The 12,480-nt window shown below is 40.1% G+C and overlaps 2 protein-coding genes across 2 annotated transcripts in view; both read left to right on the top strand.

The window, feature by feature from the left end:
• SACM1L (SAC1 like phosphatidylinositide phosphatase) overlaps positions 1–3,700 on the top strand; it is a 32,873-nt gene extending 29,173 nt beyond the window's left edge. Inside the window, exons 18-20 of the mRNA XM_026094060.2 lie at positions 29–121; positions 809–866; positions 1,610–3,700. Coding sequence (XP_025949845.2) covers positions 29–121; positions 809–866; positions 1,610–1,746 — 288 coding nt within the window. The 3' untranslated portion in view covers positions 1,747–3,700. The remainder of the gene's footprint in view (positions 1–28; positions 122–808; positions 867–1,609) is intronic.
• A 1,466-nt stretch (positions 3,701–5,166) lies between these two features.
• SNRPD1 (small nuclear ribonucleoprotein D1 polypeptide) lies at positions 5,167–11,767 on the top strand. Its single transcript, XM_064506426.1, has 4 exons — positions 5,167–5,400; positions 5,849–5,925; positions 8,903–9,094; positions 11,591–11,767. Exons 1-4 carry the CDS (start codon positions 5,387–5,389, stop codon positions 11,665–11,667), a joined length of 360 nt encoding a protein of 119 aa, XP_064362496.1. The 5' UTR covers positions 5,167–5,386; the 3' UTR covers positions 11,668–11,767.
• Positions 11,768–12,480: the final 713 nt, after the last annotated feature.

The following is a 12,480-nucleotide window of genomic DNA, read 5'->3' as shown; positions in this document are numbered from 1 at the left end:
TTGTAATTCCTGCTCTCTCTTTTTCCAGGATGCTATTGATCTTTTTCTTGGTAATTATTCAGTGGATGAAGTAGAACCTGCTAGTCCTCTACATGTCAAGAAAGACTGGAAGTTCTTAGCTGTAAGTATGGAGATTTGATTCATGCTTGGAGAAACAGATGTAACCTTTTAGTCACATGCTTCAGTAAGACTAAGTAGAAATTGTCTGCTTAGTAATGGAGTGTCCCTATAATCCGGTTATGTTTCTATGATACCCGCCTATAGGACTAAACCCAGACTGTTCCCTTGACAGAAAATGGAGTGTCCTTGAGGTATTGAAAAACTGCTTGCTTTTTTAAAATCTGCTTCATCAAGTGGAAAGGGAGAAATTCTGCAGAAGGAAACAGTCATTGATGGTGACTAGTAGAAGAAGTTTGTGAAGATCTCATCTCATACTTCATACAGAAGCATAGACTGTAACATAAAGAAATCTTAATTTTTTTTTTGCCATCCTCCCCCATGTATATCATGCAGTGAAATGGGGTGGGGATATTAGAGGTTTAATTGGTGGTTCATGTATTCACATAAAAAAAGTTTGCCCCTCTTCTAATATAGTAGAAGATAAATTTTTAATTCTGAACTTATTATTGAACACACCTTTACAAATTTTGGAGCCATCCAAAATTTTACACTTGTTACTTCATCAATAATTGAAGCAACATTATTGCAAGACAAGTAAATAGTTTTGCAGTATCACCAATTGTAAAGGATGTTAAGTAATGTATGTTCTAGTATATCATGTAATTCTTTTTTTTTTTTCTTTCCTCAGTTGCCTATTATTATGGTGGTTGCTTTCTCTATGTGCATTATTTGTTTGCTAATGGCTGGTAAGTCACTACTTAATGTAACTTCACAAAATTAGCTAGCTTGGGTGGCTTTTTGTTAGTTTCTAACAGCCATTTACTAAACAAACAATTTAGTACATATTTGCTTGTTTCTCAGTCATACTAAAATGTGTCAGAGTATGGCTCTGGAGACTGAGGGTCAGTACTCCATCATTAATGTGGAAAAACCTGAGGTACTATAGAAAATAATGTCTGGGCAATTAAATCACACCTAAACGACTTGTAAAGTTGGACCTAAGTTGGATGTCTGGTTTTACTATAGGCCAGATGAATACCTTTACAAATGCCTACCTAACTCTGGGCAGAAAGGTAATCCAGATGAGTCAGGTGTAGGTATAGGCTTGGTCTGACAGATGTCCCCCTTAATCTAAATCCATATTGCAAATCATGAAGTTCTTGCCTTTTGCCTCTGCCTTGAATTTTATAACATGAGTGCCAGCGGAGTACTTGACTCATGACCTCCATAGCTGTGTGTTTGAAGAGTGGAGTTCTTGTGTGGCAAACAGCAGAATGCTAGCTTAAGAACAAATAGCTGTGGCTTGTGAACTTCTATGAAAGGAGTTATAAAATGTTGTAACAAAAGCCCCTAGTACCCGTAGAAATGCTTTCAACTTCATTTGATGGCAGATCTCTGTGGGAAGGCTTGGACTATTTTGTTGTTGTACTAAAATACTCTCATCATTAATGAGAGATAATGAACTAAAGCGTTTATCAAATCTTCACAGGTGATACATGGACTGAGACACTGGCCTATGTGCTGTTCTGGGGAAGTGCAAGCTTTGGAACTTTTGCTATCATCCTTTACAACGGCAAGGATTTTGTAGATGCACCCAAACTGGTCCAGAAAGAGAAGATGGACTGAATTTGTGTGTGTGGAAAGCGGCTTGGTACAGAGGATTCCTCAAGCCACACCTGGAGTCTCTACTGACCTGCTTTCCACACTGAACAGTGGTCTTTTTAATGTTCATCCTTGGCAGCACGGGGAGAAAGTAAATCGTTGTTTTTGGCGGTAGCTTTCAGCTGAGATCTGATTCTACAGTCTTAGTTACAATGGTCTCTGGAATATTGCATTAGCAGAGGAGGCTCCACCTTTACCAAGATAATTCAAAGATAAAAGCCAGCTTTGTGGTATCTGATATGTTACGAGATATAAATGGACTGGATAAGTTCACAGTCCATTTGGGTAGATTCAGCTAAATCTCTGATCTCTGGCTTGACAGGAGAGAGCTCTGATTCTGTTCATGTGTCAACATACCCAGATGTTGAAGTATTAATAAGAGGTGTCTAATCATGTTCTTTGAGCAAATATGGCTTCATACCAATAACTTGTTCTCAGATTTACAGCTGGATTACATTTGTTGTAATTAAAATCCACATTAAGGAGTCCTTTGTGCATATTTATGTATTTTTCACTAAATATAAAGGAGTGTTGAATCCTAATGCTTCTCTTCTAAAATGAGCTTTGCGTCCTGTCTTATCTAGGACTGATGCAATATTCTACTAATCATTGTTTGGGTGAAAGGACAGTGTATTTGGATGCTTCTGAAGTTGCAAATGTCTTGCACTGTTTCAATACTGCAGTCTTCAGATGATGATTCATTAGTTAGTGAGTTAAGATATAGAATCTTCTCTCTAAAGATGTAAATGAAATCCAAGAATGTAAACTCCTTTGCTGTGTTTATTGAACCCTACTTATGCTAAAGGTCCAAAGTACACCACTATTTTAAGAACGGTCAGAAGATAAAAGATGAACTTCATATTGTTTTGCTGGTGAGCTGCTTCTATATTTTTTTGGTTATGTTGGAATAATTTATGGAAGAAGGAATAACAACCTGAGGAGAAAGTGTTAGGCTAAACTCCATGTTTGCACTTGGAAGCAACAGCTTGCTTTTCATGCATGATGTTGTAACACTCTTTAAAAAAAAAAAAAAAACAAAAACAAAAAACTAAGCTACAAAATAATTTGTGCTGGTTAACAATAAATGTGTGTCTTTAAACTTAGTGCTTCCAAGCTGTATAAAAATAAGTAATCCTAATCAAGGACCAATTTTAAACTATTTTGTCACTTATTTTGTATGGTTTGTTCAAAACCAGACATGAAACTTGCTTAAGGCGCTGTGCATTGTTTAATATTTCCTGTAAGTACAGCTGTATATTCAGATTGTGATTATAAAGTTTAAATGGGGAAAAGGGAGAAACATGTAGAATACTAGGGCTAGCACAGTTGTCACTATGGAAGCTAGAACACAAAACACTGATACTGCAGTGTTTCATTGTGTTATGACTGAAAATATGTACAGATTTTTGCAATTGTTAACTGTTCATTTTAACCTTGAATGTTTCTGGAGGCCTCTCTGGGTTTTGTTTAAATGTAATCTGTTCATAAGCACTAGTAATTGCAAAGTATCTGTTTGCTTTTAGATGCTGTAATGGAAATACCAGTTGAAATGGTTAACTGGAAAATCCTCTAACTTAAAATTTTCAGACATGAACTCCATAATGGATATAATGTATAAGAACATCATAGACTAAATATCTAAAAGTACTGGGTTTTTATGGCTCACTGGCAGGTGGCATTTGAAACTTGGTTTAATTGTCTTGCAGTCTATAACTAGATATTTGCGTCTTCGGTGAAGAACTTGTTGCAGCAAAGACCAAACTTGAATTGCTAGTATAAACATGTTGTAAGACATAGAATAATGTAGATTTTCGAAGTTGGAAGGCATCTGTATTTCAGTGCTTTGCAAAGAGTCTGTATTTCTAAAATCACAAATGGTGTACTCATAAATGACAATAAAATGTCCAACTTTTCTATATACTGTCAATTGTGTTCAGTGCTTTGGAGTGGACTTCTTCCAAATTGTTCCTTAAGAACCATTTCTCACCAGAAAGATGCTTCCATTTTGTTGCAGTTCATAGCATGTAAAAATCCTGTTGTTTTAGTGCTTAAATATTGATGATCTTGCACCGAACAGCAAGTGTTTTCATTAGCATCATCTTCTGTATCTTAAATTTCTGAGAACTGTTGTGGGTAGATTTTTCTTAAGATTAATTGCAAGCCTCACCTCACTTTTCAGGGCTTTCCTTCTCTCTTCCCTTACAAGACTAATTTTGGATGTGTGGGTGGTGGTTGTGTGTTGTTTTTTTTTGTTTTGTTTTGTTTTTTTCCCTTCTCCTCTTTCCCTTTCCAGTCACAGTAATAGGCACTCAAGATGAAAATTCAAGTCACCATCTTTTCCCCCTCCCTTACTGCAGATAGGCCTTGGGGATTTTTTTATATATTTTTCATTCTTGTGTTGCAGTATGTTATACAAACCCCATAGGCTTATCAGAAACTATCAAATCCTTGAGAAATGCTCTTGTCTAAATGCAGAGGTTCTGAACAGGCTGTTTCCGAATTACTAAGGAAATAATAGCCTAGTCTAATATTTAGTGGAGCTTGATCCTATTTAAAATTTAGAGGACTGAGTGTTCACATTCATACATGATGATTACTAGTAAAATTTTATACTGGTATGACATTGGTCCTAAAGCCATTAGTTTAGAAAGGGAAAAGTTCTTTGAACTTTGTCATCTTTTTGGGGAGAGTAAACTTGAAAATTTAGAGTAGCTTTACTAGGAAACATCTTGGAAGGATATTGAAATAATATACAGCAAATGCAGCTGCAGAACTCCCTGTATTACAAATGGGATTGGTTGTACCAGAACAAAATGAAGTTCAGTAGCATTTGTTCCTGAATCTACTTCCCCTTGAAGGCTCTTTTTTTCCCTAATGCTTTCTTCTGCATTTTTTTTCTTTTTCTTTCCCTCTCATTAAACTTTTAACGAAAAAAGGAAATCAAGAAAAAGATGGGGGGGGGGGGGGGACACTCTTTCCTGCTCTGCTGTGGCCAAATTTCACCACCCATCATAATCTCTGGGATAGTGAAAAGCCCTCCCTCCCCAACTCCCCCATTGATCCTTAGGGCCTGGGTCATATCCTATTTTAGAAACGGTCATTTTATGGGACAAAAACTGTTTGTATCAAAGATTTTTATCTTGGGACTTTTTTTTTTTTTAATGGTGGCAGTGGTACTACATAAAGGAAAAAGTAACTATGAGCTGTGACTTGAGTCCTGTTAGTGGTTATTTTGGAGACACTTCTACCTGGTCCAATTTATCCTGGCATAGTTTAATGTTAAAAAAAGTAGAAAAAAATAATAATAATAAAAAATACGCTTTTAAGCCCGCCCGGCGCCCTCCCCCGCACTGCGCATGCGCCGATTCCCCGCGCGTCCCTGGGGGGCGGGGCCGCCCCTTCCGGCGCCTGCGCGGCGCCGCTTCCGCCCATTCATTCCGCTCGGCGGCTGCCGCTTCCTGGCGCCAGTGGCGGCGCGGCCTGCTCGCAGGAGGCTTCTGCAGCGCCCGCCGGGCCCTCCCGCCCGGGGCTCCCCTCTGCCCCCCGGGGCCGCCGCCACTCCCCAGGGAAGGCCGCCGGCCCGCACCGCCTGCCTCCTGCCGCCATGAAGCTCGTCAGGTGAGCGGATGGAGGCGGATGGAGGCGGCCGGGCCTGGCGGCGGCGGCGGCGGGGAGGGAGCCGCGCTCGCGCCGCCCCCGCGCTAACGGGCGCCTCGCCGCCCCCCCCTCCTCCCCCCGCGGCGGCCGTTGGGGCCCGGCCGGGCGGCGGCTCCGCCGAGACCTAAATGCCGGGGAGGAGGAGCGGGGCCTGCCTGGAAAGGGCTGGGGGGAACCGGCGGGTCCGGCCGGAGCCGCTTCCCTGCGGCGCTGAGAGGCGCCCCGGCGTTTCCGCGCGCGGCGCCGTGAGCGCGGCGCCTGGCGCAGGGCGCGGAGCCTGGTTATTTTCTCTTCTCTACACTTATATACTACATATATAGTATTATATTCTCTAATAGTATTCTTTCATGATGCACACTCAGGCTTTTATGTGGGAGTTAAAAAAAAACAAAACTTTTTTAATTTCTAGGTTTCTAATGAAACTGAGTCATGAGACTGTGACCATTGAGCTGAAGAACGGGACGCAGGTGCATGGAACTATCACAGGTATGGCACGGCGGTAAAGCCTCCTTTTCCGCTGGTAACTGGCAACTGTGGTTTGGTTTGAGCTCTTTTGTTTTGTGCTCTTTGTTGTGGGGACCTTGTCTGGTAGAAGCAGATGATGGTCCTTCTAGCTTGTGTCCTTTTACCAGTATCAGGTGTGTTTTTGGCAGAAGAGCCTGGACATTTGCAGGACCTACTAGAAACACGGTGAAGAGCTTTGGCCAGACAGCTTTCTGCAGACAATCATTATCTTTGGCCTAGTAGCCGGGTCAGTTTACCCATGGTCAAACTTACACCATTGATACATTTTGTAATACACTTTCTGTTTGTAAGATGCTGCTGGGAGACAGTGGATTGATTGTAGCACTTGCTGGCAGCCTCTGAGTCTGATGGTCTCTTGGGCTTTGTTTACAAATAAGCTTAGGGAAAAATGAAGTAAACTTTTGCAGACTCTTTTGTTAGCAAAGCTGAAGTAAGCGTGACCCGTTCTGAGAATTTCAGCAGCATGATACTGTTGGTAAGCTAGTTTTGCCACCGTATCAAGCTGGCAGTGGTATACAGTTAAATCTTTGTAAGATGTTTCAGTACATCTGATTTTGATTTGTAAAATCATTGCAAGCTATAGCCATGTAAGAGCTTTATAGCAGAGCCACCCACAGAGGATTTTTTTTCTGTCTATGATAGACAGGTAAATGGCAAATGTTAAATGTTCACATAGTCTTAAATCAGTTCAAGTAGGCTATAGGTGATTTTTAAACTAAAAGAGAATTATTTCTGCTGAGTGTGTCTTTGCTCTGTTTAAGGTGACTTTATGTAGGAATGCATCTTTACATGAACTTGCATTAACTTTATGAAACTGGTTTGAAAACACATAGCTTGATGAAGGATACTGGGCAAAAGGAATCTTGGTGTCAAGAATCTGGTGCCCAGCTGTTGTCAAAGCTTTAATATGTAATCATCTAAATTTGTATTTTAATGTCTAGGGAGGGGCATAATCTGTAAAATGCACTAATCTATACAGTGAGCATGCACCTTCATATCACTGAACTGAAAACTATGGGGTAAGCCTTTGCGGTTCATTGTCAATATCAGTTTTTCATATATTTAAAAACATGTGGACTGTTTTGTTTGCTTTCATAACATCAGAGACTGATGCAGCTCTGAGAATATTCATGTTAGAATTACTTCAGGGACAACAGGTATATATGTGGAGTAATGTGGAGCCGTTGTTAATAAAGCAAACTCTTGTGGATAAGTTGATGAACTTGGTCTCCTTTCCTCCCCCTACCCCAGACTGCTTGTAGAAGCTCTTCTACTCTGACATGGTTTGTAGCAAAGTTCAAACTTGGCAGAACTGTATTCCTGGCGATTGCTGAAGTTCCTTTTTGGCCAGTAGCAATCTGTTTAGGTTCGGCAGGGTTAAAAACTATTGAGCATGGCATTATTCTGCAGCCAGGTCCATCAGCTTTGGTTAGCACCTGGATGGAGACAATGTCTCCTGCTGACTTAGGTGCTCTTGCAGGCTGAGTTATTGAGCAAAGCCTTGTGTCCTGCTAAGAGTCCGTAAAAACTTGGAATGGAACCCGTATTTCTAAAATGTCACTTCTCGCTTTACACTGGTGCGTGAGCCACGTTAGTATTTGCTGTGACATCTGCAAAATCTCATCTTCCTCCCAGTGTGTCAGCTGGCCAGAGCCTGCACACTGAAGGGGCGGGGTTTATGTTACACATACCTTACGCAAATAAGGGGATGGGTCAGGTGCATTACAGATGTCAGAGAACTGTTTTCTTTAAGTAAAATCTAGAATTGGGGTGGGGGAGATAGAGTACTTGGAGGTCACAAGTGCCTTTGCTGTGAACTTTGGAGCTCTGCTAAGCTCCTTTGGTGATTAGGCTGAATTCATAAAAGTATGAAACACCATTTAAAGGCACAGCACAGTGATTCTGGTTCTGGTCTACTATTCATTTATACTATTGCCGTGGTGAAACACTTGCCTTTCAGTTTGTCTTTCCATATTTGTGAAATGAGACAATAATTGCTTTTACCTCACAGAGTTGTTTGTATGCACTTTGAATACACTAAAAATTTTGCTCATGTGGGTGCCCTGTCACTGAATTAGTGGATGTTTGTAAATTATAATTTCTATCTTTTGTCTAAATCTTTTGTTCTGAAAAAACTACTCTCATTTTGATCTTTGTAGTTAGAGATGAAATCCCATGCAAGGCTTGCGATGTACAAAAACAAAATTAATACAGGGATTGAATGATGACACTTCTTATGGCTGTTACTCAGTACGTGCACCCAGCTGAGATCGTTTTGGAGTGTGCATGTTACTGTGCGTCGTGGACACAGTACCCATTCCACGGGAGAGCACAGAGCTGTTGTAGGTCGGCTGTTCAGCGCTGAGTTAGTAATAGCAATGATTGTCCCTTACCATAATGTATTTTATGTACTTTTAAAGAAGACAGTAAACTACTATAAAATGTGTTTTATCAAAAAATGAATGCTGCTTTGACAGCTGGACTTCTTCCAAAGCTTACAGAAAGACAAAATGATCAGTTTCTTCCTCCTCAGAGGTTTTTTTTGCCTTTTTTAAAGTAAAAAGCTAGTATTAGACTTCTGTAATAAGTGCTAGTTTATTGCTCAAAGGAACCATTTAATCATTTACAAAATCGCTATGCCTGTCTTAGATCTAGATAAAGATCTCTAATGGTATCGTACATATAGTAGTAAGTGGATCTTCCATCAAAAAATATATGGTGAGTTGTTGAGGACAGTTGCTGATAAATGAGCCAGCATAAGTTAAGAGACAAAAGATAGTGTTTACGTTCACTTGGAGTCTTAATTAGTGGATGCCATAGACCCAGAAGCGAGTGTGAATGAACAGCATACATCTAGAAGCAGATAGATACTTAAAAAGTGGCCTGTTGTGCCATCTTGTATGCCTTCGTCCCTGAAATAAGACTTTTATTGTTTCAGGAGTGGATGTCAGTATGAATACGCATCTTAAAGCAGTGAAAATGACACTGAAGAACAGAGAGCCTGTACAGCTGGAGACCCTGAGTATTCGAGGGAATAACATTCGCTACTTCATTCTGCCAGACAGTTTGCCTCTGGATACCTTGCTAGTGGATGTTGAACCAAAAGTCAAATCCAAGAAAAGAGAAGCAGGTTAGTTTGTGATTTCCCAGTCTCCTTTCTTTGTTCTGTGCTACACAACAATGGTTTTGGCTGGCTTTGGGTCACTGTATGCATTTTAGTACTTTGACTCTGCAATCATCCTGTAAAACGTCTGATTAGAATATCTTAATTTCTGCATTTGGCAGCTAGTTCTTTCATCTTTGTTTGATGGTTTGGTCCTGATACTGCAAGTCTGCCTTGCCTGCCTTCTTAGGATCTATAAAACTTCCTTTTGTGTGAAATGATGTGTATAGCTTATCATACATCTGTGTAAAAAATGCAAATATTTCTAAGCTTGAAGAAATCTTAACCTATCACATTTTCAGAGGTGACACCAAAAAGACTTGCATTTCCTCTTCTCAAAATGTCTGCTGTGTTTCTCCGCTTTGTATGGGGAACTTCATATAGCCTAACAAGAAAGTACAGGATGGCCTCTTGAACAGTACTGGATACTTTGCTGAAATATTGCTTGGTATTGGGTAAAAATAAACTGCAGGAGAACTGAATTTGAGGGAATTTAGAATTGCAGCGAGTCTATGCTGTATTCCAATGAGTAGTTTTCCAGCATTCCACTGTACGTGGTCTTCCTGGGAACTGTATTTAGTTTTTCTCAAAAGGCTGTTAAGCAAAAACCTTTCCTTACAAACGTAACAGTGTAGAGAATACTTCAGTTTTAGTCCACGCTATTAAAACTGAACATTCAATAAACCCTGGAAAATCTGTAGGTTTGTGTTTAGGCAGTATAAATTTTGCACAATGCTTGATCTTGGTGTGTTTAAAAAATGCTTTTAAGTGAAAGCTAATTATGCTCTAAAATAATGTCTTCTCATTTCTCCTGTAATTGATGTTTGAGTATTTGGTTTTGGATCTGCGGTCTTTGACCCATGTGTACATTATAATTTGATCAGAGGTAGTGTGTTTACCTTACTGAAACGGTATGAGGCACCCTCAGGTCTGTACTTTCCAAAGTGCAGATTGTTGTGGCTGCAGTCTTTATCGAGAGTGAGTATGAAGCTCCTGGAAGGGTTTTGCTCCTCTCACATCCATTAAAAATAAGCTGACCACATGGTGAAATTGGAATGTGGTTGGATTGCTTTTTTCTGAACCTCACTTCTTGCACCTTGACTGTGCTGAAGCACTCTCAGACTACAGCTCTATTGCACTGCACTCCACCTTAATCTGTAAATGATTTGGGCACCAAAAGTTTTAACGTAAGATCTGTCTTTGGCAAATGAAAATATTGGTGTGAGGCAGGAATGCTGACTGAGAGGTGTGTGGCATGTGCACATTGGTCTGGAGTGTGCTGGTGCTTCTCAGTGAACACGATTGTCCACTGGTGCACGTGGATGCTGTGATAATTTAGTCAGGCTTTGATACTTCAGCGTATTTTATAAAGGGTTGGTCTGTTACTGGCAAAACAAATGAAGTCTTGATCCTTGCAGGCTTTTGTCTTGTCTCTCTGCTCCTTCATGTCTTTACCGTGTTTCTAACCTATGTGCTGTCAGGTGGAGCAGAGTAACTGTTGAGGACCGTTTCTTAAATGCAGACGCTAGTGTGTCTCTCTTACCTAGCCACCCACTTCCACAAAATTTTAAGTGTCTCAATACCTTTGCAAGCCCTACACTGACAGGCTTGTTTGAAATTAACCAGTAATTTCAAAAGTTTTTAAAGGGACCTGGCAACCTGATGGAACAGGACTTATTTCCTTAGGAAATTGGGGTAAAATGATGCTTTATCATCATATGGAACGTATGACCTCCAGCAGTCCCTTGCTCTTTCTCTTACTGTACTGTGAAATAGTAATATTTAAAAGGAAGGAGCACAGAGCCAGGATGTTGGCCTGATAATCGCATGCAAAATTGTTAGAGGCATTGTTGAAAATAGGAGGAACTGTTCGGTGCTGGGATCCTTTAGAAATGCAGCCATTTCACATGGGTAAATGAGAAAGAGTGCACTTGAAAATCTTACAGTATATTAAAATTGGCACCTCCCTTTCCCAGTGTGCTTAAAAAACAAAAACAAAAAAAAAACCAAAAGACCAAAAAAACAAACCCCACACAATATGAGCAGTGGTAATAAATCTGCCATGTTGTGAGGAATAGTAAACCAAATGCTCAGTGCAGGAATGTCTTGCATATTCTGTTTGTTTTCTGAAAAACTAAATTTTTATTGAAAGAAAAGAGGAATCAGGACTCTGTCAAACTATGATAGTGTTTGGAAATGGCCAACTGTGCCATTATGTCCCCTTGTTATCTTGAGCGAAGCCAAACATAAACTGTAGTCCACGGAAGCTGTATGCTGAAAAATCTAATACGAAATATGAAAATACTGTCTGGAATATACTGAGAGTTACCAGACTTGATATCTGACTTACTGCTTGTGTGTGATGAGACATAATGTTGTTTTTGCTTGATACAGAATGTTTTAGTGAAAATTCAAATGTTTCTAGGTCTCACTTGATTCATCCTTTTTGTTTCATTTGCGCAGTTGCTGGAAGAGGCCGTGGCCGAGGCCGTGGGAGAGGCAGAGGTCGCGGAAGAGGAAGAGGAGGTCCAAGACGATAACTTCTCACCGCAACTGTTACCAAATTCTGGGCAGTTTTGGATAGTTTTTGTACAGGTCTTGTTTACGGTGTCCATTTTTAATAAACTGAAATGTGAAAAAGTTGTCTTTCTTTTGTTAGCTAAGCCTGGAGGGGGAGGCATGCTTTATTCCTAGAGGCTGTTGCAGACTAAGCCTGTCTTGTTGGTGGTGTTTATCCCTGTTGAGATCCTACCCACCCCCAAGTGCTGTAAAACTCGCTGTTGCTCTTTGCCTCAAGCTGGGATACTTGTGTTGGTGTGCTGTAATAATGTTTGTTTGAAATGAATCCCTATTTTATAAGGCAACTGCCATCTTCTGATTACATAATTAAGACCCTATATTAAGAACCAGTATGCTGTGAGTGTGCCCTTAATGTTGTTTTTCAGAGTGACCTCTTTAAAGTTCATAGATAGAATTTTGCTGTTTTCTATTATGTGAAGCTCAAAAATTTACCATGTTTTTTTCTTTATAAAACATTCACATAGGGAAATTAATCAGTTCTGTAGAATTGCTGGACTGTTGCATCTCATGGTTAAAATGAAAACATCCTTGGAGGGGAATCTTGCTAATGCTAATTATGTGGCATGATACTATTAAAGAAGCTACATCACAGATATTTTCTAGTGTATAGTGCATCCCTTGGAAAACTGAAGAACAGCACAGTACACAAATACATACTGGAATTAGATGTTTACTTCTTTTGGAAGTAAGAATTTCTGCAGTTTATATATAAACTGCTTTGCTGGGCACAAATATAAAAGAAGCAATATTGGCTGTATTTATCTCAGATACCT

The sequence above is a fragment of the Dromaius novaehollandiae genome, chromosome 2, assembly GCF_036370855.1.
Source record: "Dromaius novaehollandiae isolate bDroNov1 chromosome 2, bDroNov1.hap1, whole genome shotgun sequence".
NCBI lineage: Eukaryota > Metazoa > Chordata > Aves > Casuariiformes > Dromaiidae > Dromaius > Dromaius novaehollandiae.
This window is presented reverse-complemented; position numbering and strand designations above follow the sequence as displayed.

What these genes read in the sequence shown, in the direction of transcription:
- SNRPD1 (XM_064506426.1), top strand. An exon ending in GGTGCATGGAACTATCACAG is followed by an intron (nt 5,926 to 8,902) that starts GTATGGCACGGC and finishes TTATTGTTTCAG; the next exon opens with GAGTGGATGTCAGTATGAAT. An exon ending in ATCCAAGAAAAGAGAAGCAG is followed by an intron (nt 9,095 to 11,590) that starts GTTAGTTTGTGA and finishes TCATTTGCGCAG; the next exon opens with TTGCTGGAAGAGGCCGTGGC.